Source organism: Macrotis lagotis, chromosome 2 (genome assembly GCF_037893015.1).
Source record: "Macrotis lagotis isolate mMagLag1 chromosome 2, bilby.v1.9.chrom.fasta, whole genome shotgun sequence".
Taxonomy (NCBI): domain Eukaryota; kingdom Metazoa; phylum Chordata; class Mammalia; order Peramelemorphia; family Peramelidae; genus Macrotis; species Macrotis lagotis.
The window spans coordinates 99,714,005-99,726,293 of record NC_133659.1 but is presented as its reverse complement, the minus strand read 5'-3'; the positions used below and the strand labels follow the sequence as shown (position 1 = coordinate 99,726,293).

General features: G+C 45.7%; 1 protein-coding gene across 5 annotated transcripts in view; it reads left to right on the top strand.

Annotated features, from left to right (window-relative positions):
- Window positions 1–12,289, top strand: part of KIF21B (kinesin family member 21B) — a 71,917-nt gene that overhangs the window by 50,756 nt on the left and 8,872 nt on the right. For 2 of the 5 annotated variants that reach the window (XM_074222320.1, XM_074222322.1), the window contains exons 25-32: window positions 73–278; window positions 392–466; window positions 2,111–2,224; window positions 4,359–4,397; window positions 8,862–8,998; window positions 9,651–9,831; window positions 10,602–10,766; window positions 11,109–11,226. In XM_074222320.1, coding sequence (XP_074078421.1) covers window positions 73–278; window positions 392–466; window positions 2,111–2,224; window positions 4,359–4,397; window positions 8,862–8,998; window positions 9,651–9,831; window positions 10,602–10,766; window positions 11,109–11,226 — 1,035 coding nt within the window. The remainder of the gene's footprint in view (window positions 1–72; window positions 279–391; window positions 467–2,110; window positions 2,225–4,358; window positions 4,398–8,861; window positions 8,999–9,650; window positions 9,832–10,601; window positions 10,767–11,108; window positions 11,227–12,289) is intronic. The other 3 variants (XM_074222321.1, XM_074222323.1, XM_074222324.1) reach the window with 2 other exon arrangements.

Here is a 12,289-nt window from a genome sequence, read left to right as displayed (position 1 = left end):
CTAGTGGCCCAACTTCATGAGTAGGTGATCATCCCTCTTAAGTGGACCCACTCTCACCATGTTCCTCTCCAGGGGGAGCCCAAGCTGTCTGCTCAAATGAAGGCGGTGTCAGCGGAGTGCCTGGGTCCCCCCTTGGACATCTCCACCAAGAACATCACTAAGTCTCTGGCATCACTTGTGGAGATCAAAGAGGATGGTGTGGGCTTCTCCATCCGAGACCCCTACTACCGAGATAAGGTCTCACGCACCATCAGCCTGCCCACCCGTGGCAGCACCTTGTAAGGACAAGAACAGGGATGGGAGGGTGAGAGGGTGAGAGGGAAGATAATTGTTCCTGGGATTTCAGGAACACCCTTGGTTCTTGAACTGTACTTTTCTTTACCTCTTCTAGCCCTCGGCAATCCCGAGGTTCCGACACCTCACCTGTGACTCGGAGGAAATCCTATGATCGAGGGCAACCTATCAGGTAAGGGAGTAGGGTGACAGTCAACACTAAAATTCTCCATATTGTGTTTCGTCCTTCTGTGGGAAGTTATCTACTTTGTGCACCATCCCTAGCAGATTTTTAGACCTTGACCCAGTTTCTCTTGAAAGGCAATAGGTTCTCCCGTGGGAAGGTCTTTGAGCAGAGGCTGGATGACCATGGGTCCAGTTGGTTTTGTGAAATAAGTTGGATCAGACAACTCCTAGAACCCTTTCAGTTCTTGAGATTCTGTGAAATCCCTGATCCATCTTCCTATCCTTGCTAGTCATGGATTTAGAGAATGAATTATTTTTCATATTGGCTAACCTAAACTTAATTAAAAGTGTTTCTCAAAAGAAATCACTTCATGGGTATCAGCTTTAATGGCTTTTGTATTATGTGCTTTGGATTATCTTTCTTTTTAAACTATTTTGCCTCTTGTCCTTTCCAATAGTGCAAGTCTATAGGAAGTGTCCTAATATCTAATTACTTTTCTAAGGGTCCTTTAGGGCCTTGCATTGAGAACCCAGGAGTCAAAGGAGAGAAGTATAGGTTGAGTCAGTTTCTAACCAGCCAACACGGTAACCTCTCATGATGCCAACCTATAGATACCAACACTTTTAGGAGCAGTGAGATGTCCCTGAATGGTTGTTTTGGTGAGGATTGGTAGATATGTTTACTAGGGTTAGTGATATAGAACCAGCAGCTCTCTGGGCTGAAAGGAACCCTAGGGAAACAGGTCTAGAGCTATACTGTAAATTATTTATTGGTAGAACAAGGATTCAAACCCAGAATTCCCAGATTTTGACCCATCAGTCTAGGGAGTCTTTCTGTTGATGTCTTTCTTGTCTGCTATCTACTACAAGGGCCAGGTGGAAGACAAAATGGCTCGGCAGCCCAAGCTTCCAATGATTTTCCCCTTCAACTGTAAACTTAAATGCCCAGTGCCAGTCTTGAGAGGTGAACTATGTATACAAAGGAATGTTTTCCTCTCCTTGGTGTTTCATTGCACTCAAGAAAACCAAGAGAATGGACTTAAAATGTAGTCTGAGAGTTCAGGCTAGACATTGGATTCTTTTATTGGATAGTGATTTTTGGTCCAGTCCTTCAACTATCTCATTGTAGAGAACTCTAAAAGGAAACTCTTAATCGATGCAGTTTGGCTGTTCACCTGTAAGCTCTAGTCTTAGAGTTAGATTTCCCTGAGACACAGTTAAGGGACTTTACCCGTGGTCAATGGCTAGTCAGAGGCTGAACTAGATGTCCACAGCATCATCTCTCTGTCCTATTCCATTACTGCCTCTCAGACATTATTGTGACATTTTTCTAACCATAAGAAGTAAATTTTAGCCTTGGGAAGAGCAGATAATAATAATAATAATAATAATAATAATAATAATAATGATAACAACCACCCTTGGGGATTCAGTTTCTATCCCTTGCCAACCTCTTGTTACCTGCAGACCATTCTCAAGACCCTGAGCTACAGATCAGTTTGTCAGTTAGCATGGGGTGAGGGAGTCCTCTACTTTGAGGAAGAAAACACAGAAAGTAAACAGACCTCCTAATAGTCAGAGCTATTCTGGAATGGACAGCTTGACTTGGAAGGTAGTGAGTTCCCCTGTTCTGCTCCTGGCCCCATTCCAGGTCCTCGGACATGGCCTTCACACCCCCTTCGTCCCCCCCTACGCGGCCCCGCAATGACCGCAACGTCTTCTCTCGCCTCACCAGCAATCAGAGCCAGGGGTCAGCACTGGACAAGTAAGAGCTGGGGCCTCAGGGGCTCAAGGGCTGGGATCCAGGGGGAGGAGGGGATTGTGTTTGGGGAGGAGAGGAGAGGAAGCTGAGTCTGGGTTAGATCCCAGGGACAAACAAGAAATTCAATCCCCTTCTCCCCCCACCCCTTCCTTTCCTTCCCTGCCCTTCTTCCAGGTTCCCAGGGCCCCTTCTAAAGCATAAGGTCCTCATGTCCTTCCCAGTGTCATCTGTCCTCTGGAGGCCTTCCTCTTGGCCTCTGTATAGGATGGTGGGAGGGGAAGAAAAGAAAATTTGAGAGGTCCATCTCACCCTGGTTCAGGGAGTGGACCCTTTGACTACTGTTCTTCAGCCCCCTCTTATGCTTCAGCATCTGGTGACCGTGGTCCCCACTGCTCAATGGTGGGACTTTAAGTACCTAACCCTCCTATCCCTCCTTTGTCTCTAAGACAAATGCTTTGGATAGGACTCTTTAGACCTGTGTCATCTGTTTCATAGGTTGTCAGCAGAAAAGGGGTTCCTTGGGTGGGTGCAAGTGCCAGTGGTGGGCAACATCTGTTCTACCTTATTTAAATCTATGCCTTGTATACCCCAACCCATGTTATACTTGGTCTCTGACTTACAGACTTAGAAGTAAAAACTGAGGCAATTTGCTACCATGATGAGTGATATTTGCCTTGGGGCTGTTGGAGAGTTACCTCCCTGATTTGTTCTAGCTCCCTCTCCCATTCCGTACTAACTCTGATAGACCCCTTCTTAGGCTCCCTGAAGTTTTCTGGCCTCAATCAAGGCTGATCCTTCCCAACTCTTCCTCAAAGCCCTTTGTCCCTAATTCCTATCTTCCCACTAGCTAGTTTAGAGTTAGACCCTTGGTCCAGGGCAGCCCCTTTTGCTGAGGCCCAGTTTCTCTGGCAGATAGGAGCAGATGGTTCTCCCTCTTCTGAGGGATCCAGGTTTGCAGGGGGACTGATGTGGCACCTTCCTTTCTCTGTTCTCTGGAGTCAGAGGATTAATTCAAACCCAGCCCTGACCATCCTTCTGGGAAACTCCTCCAAAAACCTCTGAAAACTGAGCTTGCTCATCGTATCACTAAACTGAGCCCAGTCCCCTTGACTCCTCCACCTCTGACCACTGTTGTTCCTACAGGAATCAGAGTGGTAAGGGTGAGAAAGGTAGAACCCAGAGTCTGTGCCCCTTGATAAAAGAATAGAGCAGGAAGGTCTGTCCCTGACCTTGACCCAACTACTCTGAGAGAGAGGAGAGAGAGAGAAGGTCTCCTGGTGGGTGGAAGTAGAGGGCATGAAAACCTCTGCCAAAGACTTCACTAATACTAAGCAGGGTAAGAAAAATCTCAGCAGAGAGGGTCAGGTGCCAGTGTGTTTTTGGCCCTTATAAACCTGAGAGATTCAAGGGAGTAGGAATCCCAGAGGAACCTCTAGGACCTGAGTAGACGCTGCAAATGAAGGTTCCTGAGAACCAAGCCTTGGGTGCTGAGCACTGAGGGGTGACCAGCTTAAGAATCACTCTTGCTCTGTGCATCATAGCTGCTCTGCTACTAGCGCTCAGTTCTTGTCCAGTGTGGTTGCTCCATTGGGCTTAGGTTCCAGGAGGGTGGGGAGAGGACCTGGGGAAGAAGGTGGCTGCTTCCTTTTGGCCTATGCACAAGCATCATGGCCCTTGTAGGGTAAGACTTGGGTGCTTGGCTTGAGGGCAGGGTGCCCTCCGGCTTAGGCTGCGGGGCAGCTGGAGAGCTTGGAACTGGACAAACAGGACCCAGGAACCATCACCACCTCCTACCTCCAATCAAGGGCTGGCCCTTCCCATCTCTTCCTCAAAGTCCTCTGTCCCTAATTCCTCTCTTCCCAGTCCAGTTAGTCAGGAGAGTTCTCCTGACTCTGAACCTAATAAGGAGTCTCCCCTGGCACCCCAGCATCTAGGGCCTGGCCCTAATCTACCCTACCCTTCTCTCTTCTTCTCCTTCTGCTATCTCCCCCACCCACCCCAGTTTTCTGCCTTTCTCTGGAAGAAAATAACCCTCTGACCTTCCCAAACTCTGCTGCTGCCTCTTCTCCTTTTGTTTGTTTGTTTGTTTTTCCTCTCTCCCCATCCCCTAATCCAGCTAATTTTCTGCCCTCCCCAGGTCTGATGACAGCGACTCCTCTATCTCGGAGGTCCTGAGGTACAGCGCTCATGTTTGGTTTCCCTGTCTCTCTTCCTTCCTTTTTGTGTTTCTCTCCATCTCTGATGTCTCTCTCTTTTCTGCCTGCCCAGTCTCTCTCTTCCTCCTTACCTCCATCCCTCTGCATGCTGCCCATCCTGTGTCTCCATGGACCCTGCATCCTCTTCCTCCCTCCTCCTCCCCCCACTGAGTGATTGGTTCTCTGTAGACCCTGTTCCTGCTGCCCCCACCCGCAGAGGTGGTTCCTCCCTCTCAGGTTGGCTGAATGGCATCATTGAGCTCTGTAGCGTCTCACTGCATTTGGAATGGAAGGAATTATGGAAATGGGGGGAGGGTGGGCATGCTAATTTAGCTCCTGCTTTCTTCCCCTTAATCTTCTACCCTGGAGGGGTAGGAGGAATTCCTCCTCCCCCCCAGTGTGGTCATGGGGTGGAGGAAGAATTGATTCAAACATCCTGGCCTCTCTGCTGCAGCTTCTCCTACTCCCTCCTGCATTTGATGACTTGCTCAGCAACTCTTTGTGTCAGGGGCCCAGAGGCACCCTCGATGGATGGTACCAATAAAGTGAATTATTTAGTCATTGCCTCTGAAAGGGAAACTTTGGGCCACAGTGAAGCTGCTTCCTTGTCCAAGCCTCTGACAAAGTGGCCCTGCAAAAGCATCCTTCTCTCATTGGCCCTACAATGACTGACTTGATGGAAAAAACCTTAAGATTAAGCAAGTTCTCTGACCCCAGCACTGTGCTAGGTTCTGAGGAGGGAGGGATACAATCATGTTAGGTTTGCAAAGTGCTTTACAAATAGCACATCCCTCACCGACCTGGGAGGAGAGCACTAATAGGAAAACTGAGGCTCTGAGAGATTAAGTAACTTGGCGGTCTAGTTTCTAGGGCTGGATTTGAATTCAGGTATTCTTGATTTCAAGTCCAGAAGTCTATCCACCACACCACCTATCTGCCTTTAGAATTCAAAGACAAAAGCAAAAACTGTCCCTGTCCTCGAGGGTCTTACAGTCTCTCTGGGGAAGACATACATATATAGGTGTATTCAAAAAAGTATTTTGGGGGGAGGAAGCACCAGCAGGGAGATATCTGAGTTAGGAGATATCTGAGTCTTGAAGAGATGGGAGGGACAAAGGAAGGCATTGCAGATGGAAGGCAAAGGATCATGCAGGAGGCCCCACAGGAAGGCTAGTTTAACTGAACTGCCTGACAGAAAGAAGAACAATTTTCACTTGGAAATCCAAATTAAAATTTGGGGATCCTAAGACTTAGAGCTGGCAGGTACCCCAGATATTGCCTCCCAATCTTGTTTTACAAACAAGGGAAATGAGGATCACAGGCACCTTTCAGATGGCACAAATACTAAATAACTGCCAGGGTGTGGACCTCAGGTTCTCTGACACTAAGCTCTAGTTTGTTTGTTTTTTTAAGGTTTTTTTTTTTTTTTTTACAAGGCAAACGGGGTTAAGTGGCTTGCCCAAGGCCACACAGCTAGGTAATTATTAAGTGTCTGAGACCGGATTTGAACCCAGGTACTCCTGACTCCAGGGCCGGTGCTTTATCCACTACACCACCTAGCCGCCCTATAGTTTTCTTTCTATTGAGTTGTTGCAGTGTGTTCAAACACCAGGTGAGAACAGCTTGATTTACATCCAAGAGCTTCAGAAAGGCTTGAGTTGGGGAAGGAGGTCAGGTGAGGTCTTCTGCAGCATTTTCTGCTGTGCAGTCCACCTTACCCTTCCGTCCATGAAGGTGGAGCCTCCTACCAGGCTTTCAGTTCTCAGATCATCCATTTTTCAAATGCTCTTTAGCAGTGCTGGCCCTCCTTCTCCATCCTTGCCCAAACCCTGAGAGTAGAGTTGAGCCAAGGATGGAGAGGTGGCAACAGAATGCAGGGAGTGATGAGCAAGGAGCAGAGGAACTTTTCAGTTGACTGCATATCAAACTCTAACACAATCGGGAATAGCTGGGACTAAGAAAAAAAATTTATTGGATTGCATCATCTGTGCCTTTCCTCTTCTCCATTAGTGTGGAAAATTGAGAGGTTACAATATAGTGAATCCTTCTAGGTCATGAACAACAGCAGCCTAGAAAGAGATGACAGTCTGGGAGGACAATGGGGATTGACCTAGGAGCTGTGTTTAATGGGATTCCAGCTACATTTGCCCACATAATCAGCAATATTGCCTTTAAAGAATGATCACAAGAATTCTTCTTAGTGTGTATGCTCTCTCTCTTTCTCTTATTTTCTTTTTTTCTTCTTTCTCAAATTCTCTTGCCATTCTGTCTCTATCTCATTAATTATTTGTACTATCTGAAAGATGCCTAGAATGAGCATATCATTTGTCCTCTCAATTTTTTTTTTTGCAAGGCAAACGGGGTTAAGTGGCTTGCCCAAGGCCACACAGCTAGGTAATTATTAAGTGTCTGAGACCGGATTTGAACCCGGGTACTCTTGGCTCCAGGGCCAGTGCTTTATCCACGCGCCACCTAGCCACCCCTACCCTCTCACTCTTGATCTCTTTCTCTTGTTCTCTTTGCCTCTTGTTTTCTCTCTTTTTCTTGGTTTCTCTCATTCTTTCTGACTCTGATTCTCTCATTTTCTCTTGTTACCTCTGATTCTCTTTTTCATTTCTCATTCTCTTGTCATTTCTGACTCAATCTAACTCTGTATCTGTCTATCTATTTCTCCCTTCTCCCTCCCATTCCCCTATATATGTGTTTATGGTTGCTTCTTGTTTTCTCTTGTTACCTCTCATTCTCTTTTTCCTTGTCTCCCTCTCATTCTCTTGTTGTTTCTGACTCTCAATCTAACTGTATCTTCTATCTCTTTCTCTCTTCTCCCTCCCATTTCCCCCTGTATGTGTTTATGGTTAGTTCTTGTTCTTTTATCAAAGTTCAAACCAACATCACTATGTTAGAGATGAACTACAGTGTGTCCAACTGTGGTTGATGAGACCAATATGAACTCGGACTGCTCTACCACAGGCTGAGCACAAAAAGGCCATGTGAACACCTTGGGGTGGCTACTCTTTAAACTTACATATCTCAAACTTTCTTTGAGCTGTTTTCAATTCTGTATCTGTAGACATATATATGTGCACAAATATGCACATACATATAATTTCTCATGAGTTTTAAGTCTTCCCATGTAACTGTTTACCATAGCACTGTTATCTTTGTTCTTCCATATTTTCATATGTGTGAGAATGTACAAATTCAAAAAGTGCTTAAGTGAGTCTCATAATACATGTTTGGTTCATATTTAAGATTTCACTAATGGTATCCTGGTGTGCAACTCTGAGGGTTGCCAAAGATACTGAGATCAAGTTACCTATTGCTAAGTATGCTAACCAATTATGCAGAGCTTGAACACTGGCCCTTTGGATTCTAAGGTGATTTCTCTGATCACTATGCCATGCTGTCCTTCTGGATGGATAGACTGACAGATAGATAGATAGATAGACAGATCTGTATACTATCTTTCCTATATTCGAGACACTATTTTTGAGAAACAAATATTTATTCTTGGACTCCCCTTCACTCAACGAATATTTCTTTGGCTATAATATTTAGCCAAAAAGCTAAAACTTTGCAATGTAGAAAATGCCTAATAAAATCAATCTTTTCCTAGGGAATCTAAATAGGAAATAGCTTGAATAATTAGGAATTTTTATTCTTATGCCAGATTTCCACCCTCTTATGTCTAACCTACTTAATTCTGTGTGAACCAAGTTAAAACCTGAAATTTCTAAGTGATTGTCCTGACCTAATAGAAGGTGGATTTGTATATGTCTTCATGTACATGGGTGTGAGTTTATGTAGTAGGCTCATTATTTACCATAGCTAAGCTAGTTTATTGAGAGTTAAATAGAGGAAGGTGACCTAGGGTTTATCAGATGACCTGTCTGTACTTCTCTACATTAAGGGGACCAGAAATCAGAAGAACTGTTTTAACCAGCAAGGAGCCATTCTAGGAGAGAAGTCTAGTGCTTATGTTTGTAATTTTGTCTAACTGCTATGTAGTCTATTCTTATTTCTCTATCCTAATTTGTCTTATCTTATTGTCCCTATTTGGGAAGGCACCATCTCTCTCCTATCAGACAGGGATATTCAAGAAGTCGGAGACTCCCTGTCTCCTTCCTCTACCTTTTCCCCCTAATGTTCAGCTTGGGTTTATGCTCACAGAAATTACTGTTGGAGAAACTGGGCTTTTTAAAACAGATCTTTTCCTCTTTCTGCCTCCCAAGTCTGTCTCTCATACACACACACACACACACACACACACACACACACACACACACACACACACATTTTGTTTTGAGTTCTTTTGTGAGACTGTGTCATTGGTCTCTAGTTTTCCCTTCCTCATTCTCTTCCCCTTCTTTCTCCCCTTGAGCTGTAGCTCAGTCCTGTGATTGCATTTCTATCTAATTTCTTTTCCTCTCTCTCTCCCTGGAAAGGGGAATCATCAACCCCATTGGAGGAGCCAAGAGCGCCCGGACTGCTCCCTTGCAGTGTGTCTCAGTAGCTGAGGGACACACCAAGCCCATTCTTTGCTTGGATGCTACAGATGAGCTGCTCTTCACAGGATCAAAAGGTATGGAAAGTATAATCCCAAAAGTGGGAGAAGATAGGGACTTCTAGGAAGGAGTCTCTCAACTGTGTCAGCAAGCCCTTAGCCTTGACTAGCTGTTGAAAACTGATCTAAGATCTGAATGATAGATTAATAATCCTTCATCTGGTGTATACATTCACACTAGTATATATGTGTGTATGTATGTATGTATGTATGCATATGTACACACACACACACACACACACACACACACACACAAATACAGATATAAAATTTCTTGTACCTCCCCAGCTCAGCCTCTCTGCTTTTCCTAGCACTCCTTATACCCCTCCTGCCTCCCTCAGGTTCTTCCCTCTATAGGATCCCTTCCCTTCTCTTCACTAGTCTCTGTCTCCTGATTCCTTCAGAAACTCGGTCAATACTAATCCCATGCAGGAAGTCTTCTTTGACTTAACCACCTGGATTTCATTGCCATAGTCTTTCCTTTTCCTTGCCCCGTCACAACACTTAATGTTTATTTTGCCTAATTTCATATTCTTCTGCTGGTGCCCAGGATAAGAGCCTTCCTGTTCATGGGGTAGTGGGGGATCTTGCACCTGGGGTTTGAGTGACTGACTCAAACCCCCCCTAACATATGTCCCCCATGCCTGCCCTGGGGTCTCTTCCCCTACAGACAGAAGCTGCAAGATGTGGAACCTGGTGACAGGGCAGGAGATCGCTGCTCTGAAGGGCCATCCCAACAATGTTGTTTCCATCAAGTACTGTGCCCATCTGGGCCTGGTCTTTTCTGTCTCCACATCCTATATTAAGGTGTGGGACATCCGGGATTCTGCCAAGTGCATCCGCACCCTCACGTAGGTACCTCCCCACCCCGGTCCTCGACTTATTGAAGACTGCTGCTGAGAGTCCTAGAGTGATTGGCGGTGCTCCTCTGCTCAGAATGCACAATGCCCTTCTGAAGGTCATACATATAGAAACATTAGAAGAGCGTAGAGCAATGGGACTTGGCTTACTGGTGTCATGAGCAGAGGGTGCCCTGCTGGCACAGTTCCCCAGGTCAAGGGCTCTTAAGTGGGGGAGGGAGGATTCAAGAGCTGTGTAGCTGGTGTTATCAAGTAAGACCCATTGATGTCACTAGAAGAGATGAAATTTGTTCCATCAGCTTGCCTGTTAGAATCCTGCCTCTCTTAAACACCTTAGCCTTGGAGAATGAAGGTTTAGGGCAAACCTGCCTGCTGCATTATCCAGGAGATGAGCAGGTCTTCATCCTAAGCCCACATTCATTGTTTGCTTGTATGAAAGAAGCAGGAATAGCGATCTCCATAAACATAGTCCCTGCCCTCCTACTACTTTCACTCTGAGGTAGATCCAAAGGAACAGAGAGAGAGAGAGAGATAAAGGATGAATCAACTTTAGAAGATACCTGTGTACCCTAAGTCTGGGAATCAATATGTTTTGTGGGGAAGGGAACTCTTTGGTCAGCTCGAAGGGCCCAGGTCACCTGTTAATCAAATTGGGTAGTTTCCTAAAAAGGAGAGATAATAGGAATCGCTAATGTAAGACAATGGAGGGGGCTGGTTGGGCTGCAAGGAGGTCTAACTGTTCTCCCCATGGACTGTGCCAGGTCTTCAGGTCAGGTGATCTCCGGAGATGCCTGCGCAAGCACCACCAATAGAACGGTCACGAGCGCTCAAGGGGAACACCAGATCAACCAGATCGCTCTCAACCCCACAGGCACCACCCTCTATGCTGCCTCTGGCAACTCAGTCCGGGTCTGGGAACTCAGCAGGTCAGGAGCATTGAGGGAGGGGTTGGGATCCAAGGTTGAAGATTCTTCTGGGTGGGTGGGGAAACTCTAGGAAGCAGCTAGGGTTTTGGAGTCCTCATTCTCCTTGGTTTGGGCCAGCCACGTTCCTTTTAGTCATTCTTTTCTGCTTAGGGACCTGACCCAAAGAGGGTGGGATGTCTGAAGGTGGGTGTCTCTTGGTCTGGATTTGAGGCAGGGTCAGAGCCAGCCAGCTAGGCTACCTTATTTGTCAGGTTAATCCTCATCCCCATTCCTTATTTACATCTCAGGCCAGAGGATTGCTTTAGCCCAGTGACCCACTTGGGCACTTTTCTCCCCAAATAGATTCCAGCCTATTGGGAAACTGACTGGACACATTGGTCCCGTGATGTGTTTGACAGTCAACCAGACTTCCAACCATCATGATCTTGTGGTGACTGGCTCCAAGGATCATTATGTAAAGGTATTGGTTACTCAAGAATTCCAGGAATTCAATCATTAAGCACCTATGCATCAACCTCCCTGCTAAAATACTTTTATTTTGGGGTGGGTTTTTTGCCAAGTCATTGGGGTTAAGTGACTTGCTCAAGGTCATACAGGTAATTTAAGTGTCTGAGGTTGGATTTGAACTCAAGTCCTCCTGACTCCAGGGCCAGTACTCTATCCACTGCACCACCTAGCTGCCCCCACTGTGCACCTGGCTGCTCCCCTGCTAAATACTTTTACAAATAATATCTCATTTGACCTTGCAGGTATAATTGGTATCTCTATTTTATAGTTGAGGAAAACAAGGCACACAAGTTAAATGACTGCCCCAGAATCACAGTTACTAAGCATCTGAGACCAGATTAGAACTCATCTTATTGACTTCAGGCCCAGTGCATCACTGGCTGCCCCTCTCCAATTATTGTCTTCCAGTCATGGAGAATAGCTGGTTCAAAGGTGTGGAAAGAGGAGATGAAATATCATGTGAGAAGGACAGTGCTTTTAGACCAAACTAGCCCAGATTGTAGAGTGAGTGAGGGAAAGCAGAGTATAAGAAACCTAGAAAAGGTAGTAAGGGGAAAAATTGTGAAGAACTTTAAACAAAGGGCTTTTCCCTTGGATTCTGGAGGTCACAGGGAGCCACTGAAGCTTATTGAGGGCAGAGGTGGGGAGTAGCATGAATAGACTTATATAACAGGACAGAGATATGAACTAGGAAACTAATACCAAAGAGAGATCCTCAAATGAGGGTTGTGGTTATATCAGAAGGGGACTTACATACAAAATGTTATACAGAAAGAACAAGAATCAGCAATCTATTAGATACATGAGGTAAGAGAGGAGCTGGGGATGATGTCAGAGTTACAAACTTGGGTTACCAGAAGCATGGTCAATGCACTTGATCAGAAGCTTGAGAGGGTTTGGGAGGAAGAAAACAAGTGATTTGAGAGTAGATGATGGTATAGACTTCAAGTGGCTTATCAAGGGATCAAAATTTGAAAGGGAGGAGAGTATAGACAGAGCAGAGTAATGCCTCCAAA